Source organism: Mustela putorius, unplaced genomic scaffold (assembly GCF_011764305.1).
Source record: "Mustela putorius furo isolate JIRA1106 unplaced genomic scaffold, ASM1176430v1.1 tig00000487_pilon_pilon_pilon, whole genome shotgun sequence".
Taxonomy (NCBI): Eukaryota; Metazoa; Chordata; class Mammalia; order Carnivora; family Mustelidae; genus Mustela; species Mustela putorius.
In genome coordinates this window covers 2,746,289-2,764,972 of record NW_025421399.1, presented here as the reverse complement: position 1 = coordinate 2,764,972, position 18,684 = coordinate 2,746,289, and the positions used below count along the sequence as shown (strand labels likewise).

Genomic DNA, 18,684 nt, shown 5'->3' with positions numbered 1-18,684 from the left:
GAAGTAGGCTCCCTGCCGAGCAAGGAGCCCAATGCAGGACTTGATCCCAGGACCCCGGGATCATGACCTGAGCTGAGGACAGCGGCTTAACCATCTGAGCCACCCGGGCATCCCTCTTTAGATCTTCCTTTTTTAAAGGATTTTATTTATTTATTTGACAGAGATCACAAGTAGGCAGAGAGGCAGGCGGGTGGGGGGGAGCAGGCTCCCTGCTGAGCAGAGAGCCCGATGTGGGGCTCGATCCCAGGACCCTGATACCATGACCTGAGCCGAAGACAGAGGCTTAACCAACACTGAGCCACCCAGGCGCCCCATCTTTAGATCTTCTTTAATTTCTTTCAATATTTGTTAAGTGTTGTACTTCTTTTGTTAAATTTAATCCTAAATATTATTTTTAAAATGCTATTGATTTTCATATATTGGTTGATCTTTTATTTTCTGCAACTTTGCTAAACTTATTTATTTATTTCCTTATTTATTTTTAAAGATTTTTATTTATTTATTTGACAGCGAGAGAGATCCCAAGTAGGCAGAGAGGCAGGTGCAGAGAGCCTCATGCGGGTCTCGATCCTAAGACCTTGAGATCATGACCTGAGTTGAAGGCAAAGGCTTAACCCAATGAGCCACCCAGGCGCCCCTAAACTTATTTATTAGCTCTTACAGTTTTTTATGTGAATTCTTTAGGATTTATTACATGTCATATCATCTATGAATAAAGATAATTTTGTTTCTTTCCAATCTAGATGCCTGTTTTTCCCCTGTATCTAATGGCCCTACCTAGAACTCCCAGTATATTGTCAAGTAGAAGTGGCAAGAGCAGACCTCTTTTTTCTGAACTTTGTATAGGGCAGGCTTTTGGTCTTTAACCTTTAAGGATGATGTTAGCTAGGGCTTTTTCATTGATGCCCATATTAGATTGAGGAAGTTCTTTCAATTAGTAGTTTGTTGATTTTTTTTTTTTCCGGTCATGAAAAGGTGTTAGATTTTGTTGAATGCTTTTGTTACTTTTTGTATCTGTTGAACAAATAGGGATTCCCCCCTTTATTTAATACAGCATATTATATCAATTTATTTTTATGTATTGAATCAACTTTGCATTCCTTAGATACTCTTACTCGGTCATGGTGTATGACCCCTTTAATATGCTGCTGAGTTCAGTTTGCTAGCATTTTGTTGAGGATTTTTTTATCTGAATTCATAAGAGGTACTAGTTTGTAGGGTTTTTTTTGTGAAATGTTTATATAAGAGTAATACTGGTTTCATAGAGTGACTCAAGAAATATTATCTCCTCTTTTATTGACAGCCCTCCTTTTCCCCAAGATTTTATTTATTACAGAGAGCTCAAGGGGGCAGAAGGAGAGAGAGAATCCCGAGGGAACTCTGTACTGAGCACTGAGTCTGAAGTGGGGCTCAATCCCAGAATCCTGAGAATATGACCTGAGCTGAAATCACCAGTCAGATGCCTGACTTGAGCCACCCAGATTTTAAATGGTTTTAAATTGTCCCTTAGATTTAAAAATGGTTTTACAATGTGTTTTGTATCCCTAAACATGTATTGTTTAATTTGAACATGGTTTTGACTATTTTATTATTTTTTGTTAAGATTTTATTTATTTATTAGAGAGTGCACTTGAGAGAGAGCATGAGCAGGGTAAGAGGCAGAGGGAAAAACAGACTTCCTACCAAGCAGAGAGCTCAATGTGGGACTCCATTCCAGGACCCTGGGATCATGACCTGAGAGGAAGGCAGACAGTTGCTTAACCAACTGAGCCATCCAGGTGCCCCAATTTTACATGATTTTGAACTTTATGTAAATGGAAACATATTTCCTGGTATACGTGTATGAGAGTTTATCCAGAGTTTGGCCTTTGTTCTTCTTATTCTATTACTTTAAGTAGTTATACCTATATATTTTTCCTGACCTGTATATATTGATAAATAATGTCATTATCATTTTTCCCCTAGAAATTCTAAGGTCTCGGATTTATAGAAAAGCCTTTAAAAATGTTAATTCCTTGGGGCGCCTGGGTGGCTCAGTGGGTTAAAGCCTCTGCCTTCAGCTCAGGTCATGATCCCAGGGTCCTGGGATCGAGCCCTGCATCAGGCTCTCTGCTCCACCGGGAGCCTGCTTCCTCCTCTCTCTGCCTGCCTCTCTGCTTACTTGTGATTTCTCTCTGTCAAATAAATAAATAAAATCTTTTTTAAAAAATGTTAATTCCTAGTTTTATTTTACTGTGTTTATATATGTTACTTAAATTATCTCTTTTTGCAATTTATTATGGTTTCCTCTATAGCCTAATACAGCCTTTTTTGATGAACATTCTATGAGTACTTTAAAAGGTGTGTTTCCTATTTTTAGGCCACATACCTTAATATATTAATAAGGTGTTCGTGGGGCACCTGGGTGGCTCAGTGGGTTAAGCCTCTGTCTTTGGTTGAGGTCATGATATCAGGGTCCTGGGATCGAGCCCCACATTGGACTCTGCTCAGCAGGGAGCCTGCTTCCCCCTCTCTCTCCGCCTGCCTCTCTGCCTACTTGTGATCTCTCTCTGTCAAATAAATAAATAAAATCTTTAAAATAAATAAATATATATATATTACTGAGGTGTTCAGTGTCTTAGTTAGTTTTTATCTCTTTGATCTGTCATTAAATAGGAGATGATTTATCAAATCTCCATATTTTAATAAATCTCTGATTTCTGCATCATGAATGTTACTGCTAGATTATGGTAGATATTAAAATTTTTAGATACCATGAGTTGCCCTCATTGACATTATTAAGTGCTTTTCTTTATCTTCTTTAAAGCTTTATAGTGTAATCTGTACCTCATTTGAAAGTAAGATCTTGATTCTGCTTTCATTTTGTGTGTATTGTCTTGTATATTTTTGGGTTTGGGGTGTGTTGTTTTGTTTTAATTTTTCTTTAAGGTTTTTATTTATTTTTGTGAGAAAGGGAGACAGAGCTAAAGAGCGAGCACAAGTGGGGTTGGGGACAGAGGGAGAAGCAGACTCCCCGCTTAAGCAGGGAGTCGGACCCAGAACTCGATACCAGGACCCTGGGATTATGACCAGAGCCAAAGGCAGATGCTCAACCAACTGAACGACCCACGTGCCCCTGTGTTTTTTGGTTTTTGTTTTTTAAGCTATTTTTTTATTTGAGAAAGAGAGAGAATGGCGGGGGCGGGGGGTGTGGGGAGAGAAAGAATCTCCAACAGACTCCCTGCTGTCTTTAAAGCTGGACACATCTTGGGGCTTCATCCAGTGATGCTGAGATAATGACCTGAATCTAACTTAGAGTCAGTTGAGGGGTGCCTCGGAGGTTCTGTTGTTTAAGCATCTCCTTTGGCTCAGGTCATGATCGAAGGGTCCTGGGATCAAGTCCCACATTGGGCTCCCTGCTCAGTGAGAAGTCTGCTTCTCCCTCCCCTGCTGCGTGTTCTTTCTCTCTCTCTCCCCCCCCTCAAATAAAAAAAAAAAAAAAAAAGACTCAGTTGGGTATCCAGCTGAGCCACTCAGGTGCCACATCTTTGTTTTTTATGTTCAATCCTTCTGAATTACTTTGTTTTGGACGTACATCTTAAAATTTTCATGGAGTTGGCTTTAACTTTGCATTACAATATGAAAAAATTTTTTAATGATTTAATTACATATATTTTTAAGTAACCTCAAATTCACATCCCCATGATCAAAAGTCACATGCTTACTTGACCGAACCAGCCAGTGCCCCCAATTTTTTATGTTTTATGTGACAGATAGGTTCGGTTTATTTTATATGAGGTATTTTTTTTTTTTAATATAGGGATAGAGATAGATATAGAGGGACTGTATTTTGTTGTAGTTCCCTTTAACTTAATAAAATAACCCTTTGTTCTCTTTGTCTTTTAGTGTCCATTATTTACTTTAGAAATGGCAGGTTAACCTGCTTTTGTCGTCTTACTCCCTTTCATTTCTTCTACCACCTAATATTAGTAAATATACTTAGTATGTAGCATACAATTAAATATAGTTGTATAGTATTTATATTACTTGATTTTCAGTTTTGAATAAAATTCTTGTTACTTTAATTACAGATGCAGTAATAGGCAGAGCTCTAATTCCCATTTGCTGTCTCTACCTACCCTGTCCTGTATGTAGCAGTTAATATACTATCATTTCTGTTTTGTGAGGGGATATAGGATGTATCTTGTGATCTGACATGCTAGTAGCTCTGCTTCTTTGAACCTCAGTTTTGTTTTTTTTGTTTTTTTTTTTTAAGATAAGAGAAGTTTGTTTGTTTGTTTTTAAGATTTTATTTATTTGACAGATCACAAGTAGGCAGAGAGGCAGGTGGTTGGGGGGGTGTGGGGGAGGGAGCAGGCTCCCCGCTGAGCAGAGAGCCTGATGTTGGACTTAATCCCAGGACCCTGAGACCATGACCTGAGCTGATGGCAGAGGCTTAACCCTCTGAGCCACCCAGCACCCCAATATACTGCTCATCGAAGTCTTATGCAGATACATTTGATGGGAAAATCGCATGTCTGAACCCTGGTTTTAAGGGAAGTTGAGAAAGTGAGTTTTCTGACTTCTAGCTTGAGAAAACCAGCACTGATAAGGAAGAATATCCACAAGTTACTTAATAGCCAGACAAAATGAAACTGCCCAGGGTGCTTAACAAAAATTACCATGAATGAGAGGCACCTGAATGGCTCCTACGTGTCTGACTCTTGATTTTTGGCTCAGGTCATGATCTCAGGGTTCTGCACTCAGAGCAGTCTGCTTGTCCCCTTCCTCTGATCCTCCTGCTTGTGCTCGCCCTAGCTCTAAAATAAATAAATAAAATCTTTTTAAAAATTAGGTGAATGATTGAATATGGCGAAAGTTATGGGACACCTGGGTGGTTCAGTTGGTTGGGCGACTGCCTTCGGGCTCAGGTCATGGTCCCAGAGTCCTGGGATCAGGTCCCACATTGGGCTCCCACTTCCATGGGGAGTCAGCTTCACCCTCTGACCTCCCCTCTCATGCTCTCTCTCACTTTGTCTCTCTCTCTCTCTCTCAAAATAAATAAATAAAAATCTTTTTTAAAAAAAAAAAAGTTATAATGTACTGTATATTCACTTTTTAGTTTTAATAAATTTATCCAAACTGGTTAATCCTGGCATTCCACAAAATACAGCAACCTTTTCTTGTTTACTAATTAAATAGTTTATGTGAGAAATGGTAGATGGTAGAACTACCCTGAAAGGGTAGATCTACCCTTAGTTTTGAAGATAAAAAACTGAATAGAAAAAAAGCCTTGGAAATGAGACTTATCTTCAGATCCATTAACTGGAAAGATCTACTAACAGTGAGACTGATTTATGTACCCCTGCTGTAAATGACTCACAAGTCGTCATTTATCATTTCTTTCCTCTTCTCATTCCTCTGTAGTCCCTTACAGCAAATGTATACACAGTTGACCCTTGAACAACGCAGGGGTTCCCACGTGGTCAAAAATGCATAATAACTATCTAGTAAGAGCCCACTGTTGACCAAAAGCCTTACCAATAACAGAAACAGTTGCTTAACATATATTTGTATATGTGTTACATAGTTTCTTATGATAAAGTATGCTAGCAAAAAGCAAATATTAAAATAAGATATATTTACAGTACTATACTGTATTTACTGATAGTGTTACGTCCTCTTATTTTTTTTATAATTTATTTATAATTTTTTATTATTTATTTTATTTTTAAAAAGATTTTATCTATTTATTTGACAGAGAGAGAGTGCAAGCAGGGGGAGCATCAGGCAAAGAGATAAACAGCCTCCCTGCTAATAAGACTTAGTTCCGGGACTCCGGGATCATGACCTGAGCCAGAGGCAGAGGCTTAAGTGACTGAGCCACCCAGGCGTCCCCTGTCCTCTGTTCATAAGATGAACCATCTGTCAGTACCTACATCAGTATTGTCTTATATGATACAAAATACTGTAGATGTTATACTTATTACTAATACTAGACATCAAAAATGAAAAGATAATATGGGAAACAGTTTACAAGTATAACAGTTCATGCATTGATAATGAAGAAGCAATGGTATGATTGCTTCATTTTAGCCTAGTTAATCAATACAGTTGTTTCACAGTAGTCTAGCCTATACACTAATGAATGGTTATAAAGTTCTTATGACATACAGCAGTCATATTCATAATAAAGTAGTAGAAACATTGTTATATTTAATACATATATATATATTTTTAAGATTTTATTTATTTATTTGACAGAGAGAAATCACAAGTAGTCAGAGAGGCAGGCAGAGAGAGAGAGGAGGAAGCAGGCTCCCCGCTGAGCAAAGAGCCCGATGTGGGACTCGATCCCAGGATCCCGAGATCATGACCTGAGCCGAAGGCAGTGGCTTAACCCACTGAGCCACCCAGGCGCCCCTAATACATATATTTTTATCTGAGGTTATACTCGGCTTCTCCAGTTGCAAGGGAGAAAGCCATACCCTACCATAATATAGTTCTTTGAAAGTAAGATAGTAAGAAAGCCAATACATTATTTTAAAAAATTTTTTAAATTAACATATAATGTGTTATTAGCCCCAGGGGTACAGGTCTGTGAATTGCCAGGTTTACACTTCACAGCACTCACCATAGCACATATCTTCCCCAATGCCCATAACCTAACCACCTTCTCCCTACCCCCTTCCCCCTGGCAATCTTCAGTTTGTTTTGTGAGATTAAGAGTCTCTTTTTTTTTTAAATTTTTTAATTTTTTATAAACATATATTTTTATCCCCAGGGGTACAGGTCCGTGAATCGCCAGGTCCACACACCCCACAGCACTCACCAAAGCACACCACCCCCCAATGTCCATAACCCCACCCCCCTTCTAAGCCCCCTCCCCCCAACAACCCTCAGTTTGTTTTGTGAGATTAAGAGTCTCTTATGGTTTGTCTCCCTCCCCATCCCATCTTGTTTCATTTATTCCTTTCTTACCCACCAGACCCCCCACGTTGCCTCCTAACTTCCTCATATCAGGGAGATCATATGATAATTGTCTTTCTCTGATTGACTTATTTCGCTAAGCATAATACCCTCTAGTTCCATCGCAGAGAAACCAATACATTATATTATTAATTTCCTATCAGATGTCACTTACCTTATTCCTATGTAAGGATAGTCTACCCACTTCCCATACTAGTCTTATACATGATGTCCTTCATAATGAATGCTTAGACAATGATGATGACACAAAAACATCTCATGCAAGTCTTTCCATATAGTTACTACATTTTCACACAAAGACACACACACACACACAAGAGATAAGTTTATTAACTATATGGCATAATGATTATATACTGTTCATTAAGTGGAAGTGGATTATCATAAAGGTCTTCATCCTTACTGTCTTCACATTGAGAAGGAAGAGGAGAGATTGGTTTTGCTTATAAGGGGTGGAAGATGTAGAAGGGGAAATAGAAGTTACTTAGTGTAACTTTACAGAAACAATGTCATTGGGGCACCTGGGTGGCTTAGTGGGTTAAAGCCTCTGCCTTCAGCTCAGGTCATGATCCCAGGGTCCTGGGATCAAGTCCCGCATCGGGCTCTCTGCTCAACAGGGAGCCTGCTTCCCCCTCTCTCTCTGCCTGTCTCTCTGCCTACTTGTGATCTCTGTCAAGTAAATAAATAAAATCTTTAAAAAAAAAAAAAAAAAGAAAGAAAGAATGTCATTATTTCTGTCTGACTTCTTGCTTTTTCATTTTTTAAGAAAATGTTTCTAGGGCACCTTGGCGTCCTGGTGTTGTGATCTCAAGTTCCTGGGGTCTGGCCTGGGGTTGACCTCCCTGCTTGTCAGGGAGTTGGCTTCTCCCTCTTTGTGCTCATGCTTTCTCTCTCTCTCTCTCATATAAATAAATAAAAATATAAAACAAACAAAACAAAGTCTCTATACGTCATCTTCTATCCTTTGCTTTAATTTCAATGCCCATATCATAGATGGGTCCATATGGTAAAAAAAGTCAGAAGCAGTCTTGAATTATCCCAACCCTTCTTCCAGATAGTGTAACATCAGTTTGTTTTCTGGCACTGCTTCTTCTACATTTCCTTCCGTATTATCTGGCACTGGTTTTAGAAGCACTCATCTTCCATTAATTCCTCTGGTGTGGTGTCTGTCATCTCTTGAATTTCTTTAAAATTCATATCTTGAAACCCCTCCCCACCACCACCACCCCCCATCTATAATCTCTTTTGTGATTTTCTTGATTGGCTGTATTTTAAATTCTGTGAAGTCATGCACAACTTCTGGACACCATTTTCTCCAGCAGGAATTTACTGTTTGGGACTTTTATGGCTTCCATGTTTTTTTCTGTAACAACAGTGGCATCTTCAGTGGAATAATCCTTGTTTTTGAGGTTCTCCTTTTGAGGTCTCCTCCATAGTGTTGACAGTCCTTTCTATAGTGTACTGTGTATAATGACCCCCTGATCCAGAGGCTGAATTAGAGACATTGTATTTGGGGACAAATAGACCATTTCATTGCCTTTGCTGTTGAACTCATCCAGTTCTAGGTGGCCAAAGGCATTGTCAGGTAAATATCAAAAGAACTTTGAAAAGCAGTCCATTACTTGCAAGGTACTTCCTGATTTCCCCTGAAGTCATCAGTGGTACCAATCAAGTAAAAGCATTCTTGTTGTCCCAGCCTTCTTTTTGTACAATGGAAATACTGTCAGCTAATGCTTATCTTTTTCCTTCAAGGCTTGGGGGTTAGTTTTATAGATAATGGCGGTCCTAATCATAAGCCCAACTGCGTTTGCATAAAACAGTGTGTGTTAGTTGATCCCTTACTACCTTAATCCTGGTGTTTGTTGCTTCTCTTCCTTTCTAATAAATGTCCTTTTGACATTTCCCCCTCCCCAGAATAGGGTACTTTTGTTTGCATTAAAAACTTGTTCAAGGGGCGCCTGAGTGGCTCAGTGGATTGGGCCTCTGCCTTCGGCTCAGGTCATGATCTCAGGGTCCTGGGATCAAGCCAGCATCGGATCGGGGCTCTCTGCTCAGCAGGGAGCCTACTCCCCCCACCCCTTTTCCTGCCTCTTTGCCTACTTGTGATCTCTTTCTCTCTGTCAAATAAATAAATAAAAATCTTAAAAAAAAAAAAACAAAACAAAATTTGTTCAGGCAGATAACCTTCCTCTTCAGTGTTTTTCTTGATGGTGTCTAGGCACGGTCTGCTCCTTTTGGTTGTCAGAAGCCACTTTTCCTGTTATCTTGACATTTTTTAGCCAGACCTCTGTAAAAATTACCAAATCATCTTCTGCTGGCTTTTAATTCTCCAGCTTTAGATCCTTCACTTTTTTTTTTTTTTTTAGGATTTTATTTATTTATTTGACAGAGATCACAAGTAGGCAGAGAGTCAGGCAGAGAGAGAAAGAGGAAGCAGGCTTCCCGTGGAGCAGACAGCCTGATGTGGGGCTCGATCCCAGGACCCTGGGATCTTGACCTGAGCCAAAGGCAGAGGCTTTAACCCACTGAGACACCCAGGCGCCCCTAGATCCTTCACCTTTTGCTTTAAGTTGTCATATAATCCCTTTGGCTTTTTGTAAACCTTTTTTTAAACAGACTGTTAAGTCTGTACGTATTCTTTTCTTACAGCAGTCCTAAACCCACACAAAAACTGCATTTTTCTTTTCTTTCTTTCTTTCTTCTTTTTTTTTTTTTTTTTTTTTTAAGATTTTACTTATTTGACACAGAGAGAGACCGCGAGAGAGGGGATACAAGCAGGGGGTGTGGTAGAGAAAGAAGCAGGCTTCCCGCCAACCAGGGAGTCTGATCATGACCTGAGCCCAATGGCAGACACTTCTACTGAGCCACCCACCCACCCCAAAAACTGCATTTTCAATGTGAGATTAAAAGGTTTTGCACAAAATGGAGCACCTGGGTATCTCAGATGGTTAAGCGTCCCGTTCTTGGTTTTGGCTCAGAGTTGGGAGATTGAGCCCCACATCCATCTCTGCGCTAGGCATGGAACCTGTTTAAGATTCTGTCTCTGCTGGACTCCTGGGTGGCTTAACCAGTTAAGCATCTGCCATCAGCTCAGGTCATGACTTCAGGGTCCTGATATCAAATTCCATAGCAGGTTCCTTGCTCAGCTGGGAACCTTGCCACTCTTCCTGCTTATGTGTGTGTATGCTTGCTCCGGCACACAGGCTCACTCCTGATATTTAAAAAAAAAAAAAAAAAAAATCTCTTCTTCTACTCCAGCTAACTCTTAATAAATAAATAAATCAATTAATAAAAATAAAAACCATTTTTCACCTGCTAATATAGCTATAGTGACAGCTTCATGGATTTCCTTTTATTTTTTTTTTACAATGGTCCTTACACTTACATTTCGAGATTCATTAATCTTGACTGGCAAGCTGCCACTGTTGGAGATGGGAATCTGTGGTCTGTATCAAGCAGTTTAAATTTTCCTTAGAATATCATGACTTTTCTCTGCTTGTGAGCACTTTCAGCATCACTAGTGGCACTTTGTATGGGTCCTGTGGTGTTCTTCAAGGTTTACAATATTGCACTAAACATAATGAAAAATACACAAGATCTGGGAGATACCACTTTTTACTGCAATACCCAGCTTGCCAGAGAGCCAAACTGCTCATGCAGAGATGATTAGCATCACACACAGCTGTAAATGGATACTTGTAACACTTGAACTCGCCCCAGTTGCAACAAGAGATGGCTATGAAATCATAATATTACAGCATGTACTACATTTAATTTTATGCAGTTATGACTTAATACATTGTATTTACTTTTGTTTACATTTCTTTCTGCTAGTGGTGCCATGGAAGGTCTGTAAGTGTGCACCTACGATTTGATAAATTACAACTCTTTCTTTTCAAGTAGGCTCCAAGCCCAGTGTGGAACCAACTCAGGGCTTCAACTCACGACCCTGAGATCAAGAGTCAGATGGCTTAACTGACTGAGCTACCCAGGCACCCCTAAATTTTAACTTTTTATAGTAGATTTGTATGTCTTTTATGGTAGTAAATGATAAACTAGTATCTACATGTATTTTATTCATTAACAACTGTTAATGTTCTTTTTTTTTTTGCTTCCTAGTCTGTGTGGTTTATCTGTTTTTTCAAATTCTTGCAAATCTCCCAAACTTTGTATTGGGAAAAAATCATATAAGTGGACCTGTGCAGTTCAAAACCATGTTGTTCAAAGTTCAACTGTACTCACTTTGTTTTGAGATGTCATTTGATGTTTAGTTTTTAAATGGAATGGGTAAGGCAAATTGGACCACCTTTTTGGGTCAGTCTTGTAGTTTTTAGCCAAAACCTCATAAAGACCAATGGATAAGCAATATATCTATGTTGGCTTTTCAGATTAACTATGCAGCTTATTTGGAGAATAGCTTCTAACTGGCTGCAGTCTCAAGTAATGCTTTTTGCCATAAAGTCTAAAAAAGATGGGGCCCATGGCTGGCTCAGTGAGCAGAGCATGTGATTCTTTTTTCTTTTTTCTTTTTTTTTTTTTTTAAGATTTTATTTATTTATTTGACAGACAGAGATCACAAGTAGGCAGAGAGGCAGGCAGAGGGAGAGGAGGAAGCAGGCTCCCTGCTGAGCAGAGAGCCCGATTCGGGGCTCGATCCCAGTCCCTGGGATCATGACCTGAGCCGAAAGCAGAGGCTTTAACCCACTGAGCCACCCAGGGGCCCCGAGCATGCAATTCTTGATCTCTGGATCATGAATCTGCGCCCCACATTGCATGTAGAGATTGCTTAAAGGAAAAAAAATTGTTTTCCAAGTTAAAAAGTTGAGTATTGATATAGTTGCTCCAGCTTTATTTTGGTTAGGATTTGCCTGGCGTATCTTTTTCTATCTCTTAACTTCCAACTTTCTAAGTCCTTGTGTTTTAGGGGTATCACTTGTAATCAGCATATAGTTGGATTCTGTTTTTCTGGAAGCTTCTTAGTACATTTACGTTTCCTGTCATTACTTATCAATCTGTCTTTTTAACTTCTGTTTTCCTGATTTTTCTGACCTGTTTCCCTTGATAAAATTGAAGTTTTCTTACTTTTACCCCCTTTACTATTTCTAGCCTTCTAATAATTACCCTTGGAATTTTAATGTAAATATGCTTAATTTAACAAAGTCCAAAGTTAACTGTATCTTGATTAGTAGAAAGACTCTAGAACACTTGAACTTTGAACGCCCCTCTTCTGTTATACTTGACCATTATAGCTAGCATTTGGCTTTTATCCTTTTTCAGTCTTGCAAACTAGGTTTTTTTGTTGTTGTATATATATATTTTTTATTGCTTAACATTTACTTTCAGATTTCAGACCTTTTTACTGGCATCATTTTCCTTCTTCCCTAAAGCATATGCTTCAGGAATCTGGGACTTTCAGGCCCACAGTAAGAAATACGTTTACTATTGCCACCACTTAAAACTGAAACAAAAGTTTTACAAGATAGTATTTAGCCTTATGTGAAATATACTCTGTATTTTGCTATTTTTCCCCCTTTTCATGCCTGTTTCAATCTACTAAATTAATGCTGTGATCCATTGGTGAGTCACAATCTGTGATTTCAGAAATACTGCTTTAGAAAGGTTCTTTTTAATGAATCTGTTGGTAAAACTCTTCATTTCTTCATTTGTGAAAATAGGTCATTTGTTATACGAATGACATATATTTTCTCTCAGCCCACTGAAGCACACTGTCTTACCTTCTGTTGCTTTTGAAACTGCTGTCAAACTGATTACAGGTGATCTTTTTTTTTTCCTGGATATTTTATGATTTGATGGTCTTTTTTCCCTTTGTAGTCTCACTCAGCGTGTTTAGGTGCATATTGTTTATGTAGCCTGTGTGGTATACTTTGTGCCTCCTGTATCTGGAGTTGTCTTACTAATTTGAAAAAATCCTTTCTATCTTTGGATATTTTTCTCATCTATGCTGTCTGTTCTCTTTTTCCTGGGATTCCAGTTATATACGTGTTAATATTCTTACTATATTCTTCATGACTTCTAGACCTCTTTTTCACATTATCTGTTTGCTTGTCTCTGTGCCACATTCTAATAATTTTAGTCTTTACCTCTTTTTGTTTACTACATCTTTTTTAAATTGATATATAATTTACTTACTATAAAACTCACCTTTTTGGGGCGCCTGCGTGACTCAGTGGGTTAAAGCCTCTGCCTTCGGCTCAGGTCATGATCCCAGGGTTCTGGGATCGAGCCCTGCATCAGGCTCTCTGCTCAGTGGGGAGTCTGCTTCCTCCTCTCTCTCTGCCTGCCTCTCTGCCTACTTGTGATCTCTGTCTGTCAAATAAATAAATAAAATCTTAAAAAAAAAAAAAAACCCTCACCTTTTTAAAGTATCCATTGGTTTTTAATATATTTTGTAAGTTTGTGCAACCATTGCTACCATCTAATTCCAGAACATTTTTACCTCCCTACTATGTTTTTTAAATTGTATTTATTTATTTATTTATTTATTTATTTTTATTAAGTAAGCCCAGCACAGAGCCTAGTGCGGGGCTTGAACTCATGACCCTGAGATCAAGACCTGAGCTGAGATCAAAAAGTTGGACAGATGTTTAACCAACTGAGCCATCCAGGCACCTCCCTGCGCACTCCTCTCCACCCCCCCACCCCCAATTTCTTTTTTGAGCTGTATCTGGTCTGCTTTTTTTAATCCATCCTCTAAGTAGCTGATGGATTTTTTTGTTTATTTTTTACAGTTAGCTGTCTCAATTATAAAAGCTTTTTTTAATGGGTGGCCATCCTCTAAGATCTCAGGGTCCTGGGATCGGATTTTGCTCAGCGGGGAGCCTGCTTCCTCCTCTCTCTTTCTTTGCCTGCCTTAGCTGTCTCAAATAAATATAAAAATCTCATTTTAAAAATCTCTCATTTTGGTCTTTCTATAGTCTACCTAGGTTTTTGTTGTTTTCTGTTTTGTTTTGTTTTTTGTTTTGTTTTTAAGCAGGCTCCACACCCGACATAGGGCTTCAGTTCGTGATCCTGAGATCAAGTCATGCGCTCGACCAGCTGAGCCACCCAGGCATCCCTAGTTTTTTGTTAAGGATTATATTTTAAGAAATTAAGCAATCTGTACACCCAACACGGGGCTTGAATTCACAAGCCCAAGATTGAGAGTCATGTGCTCTTACCAACTGACCCAGCCAGGTGCCCCTGTAGTTTGCCTAGTTTTTAAAATATGTTTAATGTTTGCTCGTTGTTTTAATTCCATTTTATATTTTAAACATTTTATCATTGCTTTGTATTATGTAAAAGACTATTCCAGTATCTGAGATTTCGGGTGTCTAAATCTGTTGCTTGTTTCCAATGACTTTCACTTTTGGACAGATTAATTTTCTTTCTTTCTTTTTTTTTTTTTTAAAGAATTTATTTATTTACTCATGAGAGACAGAGAGACAGAAGCAGGAGAACCAGGCTCCCCGAGGAGCAGGGAGCCTGATGCAGTACTCGATCCCAGGACCCTAGGATCATGACCTGAGCCAAAGGCAGATGCTTAACCATCTGAGCCACCCAGAGTCCCTGTGGATAGATTTATTTTCTCTTCTGTGTGTCTAGTAATCTTTGATTGTAACCCCTGTTTTGTTGATCTTAATCTAGGAAAATGGTAAAGGGAGGATGTTAAACTGGAGGATGCTTTCTGAGAGTGTTTCTTATTTCCTCTGCCAAAATGCAGAGATCCTTGGCTACTCTCCAGCCCAGTTATAGGTTCTTTTATTTATTAATGAGGCTTCTCTAATCTAGCACCCCCATCTTGCTGAAACACCAGACTCCAGTGTCACCCACATGTCCTAAGAAAAGCCCTTGTGCATCACAGCCCTGATTTCCGTTTCAGATGATAAGTTGCTCTGTTTTGTTTTGTAGTGCTTCTTTTGGGGATTATACTTACTTCTGTGGTTTCTACAATGCAATAAAAATTGTGTTTTTTAGGGTACCTGGGTGGTTCAGTCAGTTAAATGTCTGACTTGTGATCTCAGCTCAGTTGTTGATCTCAGGGTTGTGAGTTCAAGCCCAGCATTGGATGTTTTTTTTTTGTTTTTGTTTTTTCCCCCCCAAAAATTGTGGTGTTTATTTCTCGTTTGTTTGTTTGTTTGTTTGTTTGTTTGCCAGGAGTAGGAGTAGGGGATGACACCATAATGCCAAAAAGCAAAGTAAAAATTAAATTCTTTTTGGGGGCATCTGGGTGACTCAGTTGCTTAAACATCTCATTCTTGGTTTCTGCTCCGGTCATGATCTCAGGGTCCTGGGATCCAGCCCTGAGTCTTTGGGCTCCTCACTCTGCAGGAAGTCTGCTTCTCTCCCTCTGCCCCTCCCCTTGCTTGTGTGTGTGTGTGTGTGTGTGTGTGTGTGTGTGTGTACATGCACGCTCTCCTAAATATATCTTAAAAAGACTAATTGAAGACAACTAATTTTTTAAGAGTTTATTTATTTGAGAGAGAAGTTGAGGTGAGAAAGAGAACATGAGTAGAGGAAGGGGCAGAAGAGAGGGAGAAGCAAATAGGGAGCAAGATGCAGGGCTTGATCTCGGGACCCTGAGATCATGACCTGATCTGAAGGCAGATGCTTAATAGACTGAGCCACCCAGGTGTCCCTAAAGATAGCTATTAATTTAGATAATACAGTAAGTTTCCTGAAATCCTTTATCATTAATGGCATCCCATACATGATAAACACATGGATTAATTAATAGTATAAGTTTACTAGATAAAATGCAATGTCTACAAAAAAGAAATACCAGTACAACTACACACAAATCACCCTGCCACATTGCCACTGTGTTCCATCTTTTATTGGTACCGCTAAATAAGCCCCCTTTTCTCTTTTAGGTAAGACTCCCTCTTTATAACATTCATTTAAATTCTACCAACTTAATTTTTTGTTTGTGTTTTGTGGTTTTTATAGGATTATGTTGACAAAGAGAAGGCAATTGCCAAAGCATTGGAAGACCTCAGAGCCAACTTCTACTGTGAACTCTGTGATAAGCAGTATCAGAAACATCAGGAATTTGACAACCATATCAACTCCTATGATCATGCACACAAGCAGGTGAGGAAATGCTTGCTAACAACAACAAAAAAAAACTTTGTTGTTATAACTATTGAATTTTATAAATGAACCCAAAAAACTTTGTGACTATGGTTTCTTATATCTCTAGTCTTTATCTGAGGTCCATCTGGCTTACCTGATTTTATTTTCAGTGACAGAAGTCCCGACAGACCTTCTGAGAATTTATGTAGAGTGAAGAATTGTGAGCTTTATAAATCTTCATAAAGTTTTTGGCTTTGAATGGTTTCTGTATTTGTGTTTAATTTGGTAGTTAAACTGAGGATCACTAGGAGCTTTGTTTCCCTTTCTCCCTCTTTCCAAACATGTTAATCTTTGAACAATTATCCCAGACTCTGGTCACTTCATCCTCTCTCTATATATATTCATGCTTTATTGGCTACTGTTTCCTATCGGTAGTCAGTTTTGTTATTTGGTATGCCTTGGAAGACAGATAAATCTTGAAAAGAAAAACAGAATTAGATGCTATCTTAACTTGAACAACAACAACAAAAAGCCCTCTGATGCTGCATGTTGAAGAGCTTGCTAAAAAGTGGTTTATACTTTCTTTGTAATCTTTTCTTTTCTTTTTTTTTCTTTCATTTGTTTAGAAAATAAAATTGTACCTAACTAGTTACACACATAAAGAAGGTAGCAGTAATTCCCCAGGGGGGATTTTGGAAGGAAGAAATGAATCTTTAATTTCTTATAGTACAGTTCTGGCTTACTAAAGAATTTTGAGCCATTTGATTTGGGATGATTTTAGTAGAACTTGCTAAGTCTTTGGATGTTTGGTAGTTGTACTTGTTAAACTTGTAAAATTTATGAGCATTGCTGGAATGCTCTTGTAAGTGGATCTGTTGAACCAATGTTTTTTTTGACCTTTGCTTTGTCTTTCAACCAACTATAAGATTTCAGTGCACAGGTAAAGGGCAAGTTTTGATTAAGTTTTACCAGCACAAGGATAGTTTGTAAACTCTTATACTTTTTGCAGTAGTTTCTTCCACATTTAACCACACCTAACCAATTTAAGATTCTTCTACTAGTAGAGTTGTATTCAACACATCCTTGAACTTTTTATACACCTTTGGACATTGTTATACTGTCAGTTCTGCTTAATTTGAAGAATTAAAAATTACTATATATATGGCCAAGTTATTTTGGCAATTATCTTACTTTTTCAAAGAATCATGTGTCAAGAAAGAAAGAGTTATAACAGCAAATACTGCTTATCCAGTAACTTCTCAACCTTTTCAGTGTATATATAATTCAAATTTGGGGGGTTATTTTTTATGGAATTAAGAAGGACATTTAACATCTAAACACATAAATGCTTTTTCGGGCTCTTGAGAATTTCTTCAATCATGTGATGGGGACATCTGGGTGGCTTAGCAAGTTAAGCCTCTGCCTTTGGCTCAGGCCATGATCTCAGGGTTTTGGGATCAAGCCCCACATCGGGCTCTCTGCTCAGCAGGGAGCCTGCCTCTCTGCCTACTTGTGATCTTTCTGTCTGTCAAATAAATAAATAAAATCTGTTAAAAAAAGAATTAACTGTGATAGGATGCCTGTCTGGCTTAGTTGGTCAAGTATGTGATTCGATCTAATGGGCCATGAGTTCCAGCCCCATACTGGACATAGACATTACTTAAAATTTAAAAAAAAAAATTGTCTGGGAGAAATTAGAAGACTCCAGAAGAAACTTTAGGCACCAAAAGGAATTTTAAAAGGTTACATTTGCAGTTAAAGAGAAATCTCTTGAGTAAAGTTTCTGTTAGGAAAAAATAAATCAGGAAAACTGTCATTCAGACTTGAACAGTGTTTATATTGCTCTTTAAAGGGAAAAAATTCTATCAAAGCAACAGATTTACAAGTTAAATCTGAGCAGAAGTACAGAACTAGTGAAATTCATACTGACAACATTAATGTGGTGGACGACAGTGTTTTAGTGATGTTGCTTTCAACTTTTGAGAGTAGTAGTAATTGTTGCAGCTTTAGTTCTTTTGAATTCGGCATGTTATTCCCTCTGCACTTTGGGATGACCCACTTCTCTCTCTGCTTTTCTCTTTTATAGTTGTTTTCCACATGGGGAGATGTTGTCCTCCAAGGAACACTTAACACTGCCTGGAGACATTTTTGATTACCACAGTTAGGAGGGTGGTGCTACAGGCATGTAATAGGTAGAGGCCAGGGGTGCTTCTGAACATCCTACAACACACAAGAAAGTTCTTTGCAACAAAGAATTACCTTGCCCAGAATGTCAACAAATGCTGAGGTTGAGAAACCCTGTTCTGTTAGGATTACTGAAAAACTATCAAATACATATGGTATTGTGCTATCATTTGGCCTTTGCTTGGTACAAACAGATAACTATCATTTTAAGTCCCCAGTTGTATTCTAAACTTTTATAAAATACTCATCTAGATGATCCCAAATATTTATTACTCTGGGTTTGTTTGTTTTTGTTGTTGTTGGTTTTTTTAGATTATCATCAAAATGAAAACACAAAAGTGAGGATATCTTATAGGGAACTCATGGATTATTTTTCCATGAATATAGAAATATGTCTATGATCTTTGGTCTAGGAAGAAGTCTTTAGCTGGTATGATTAATGAATGTATGTGAGCTTAT

The 18,684-nt window shown here is 38.4% G+C and overlaps 1 protein-coding gene across 4 annotated transcripts in view; it reads left to right on the top strand.

Moving 5' to 3' along the window:
- Window positions 1-18,684, top strand: part of GPATCH8 (G-patch domain containing 8) — a 113,964-nt gene that overhangs the window by 72,882 nt on the left and 22,398 nt on the right. For all 4 annotated transcript variants that reach the window (XM_004772527.3, XM_013045935.2, XM_013045936.2 and 1 more), the window contains one exon: window positions 15,916-16,059. In XM_004772527.3, the coding sequence (XP_004772584.2) occupies window positions 15,916-16,059 (144 nt within the window). The remainder of the gene's footprint in view (window positions 1-15,915; window positions 16,060-18,684) is intronic.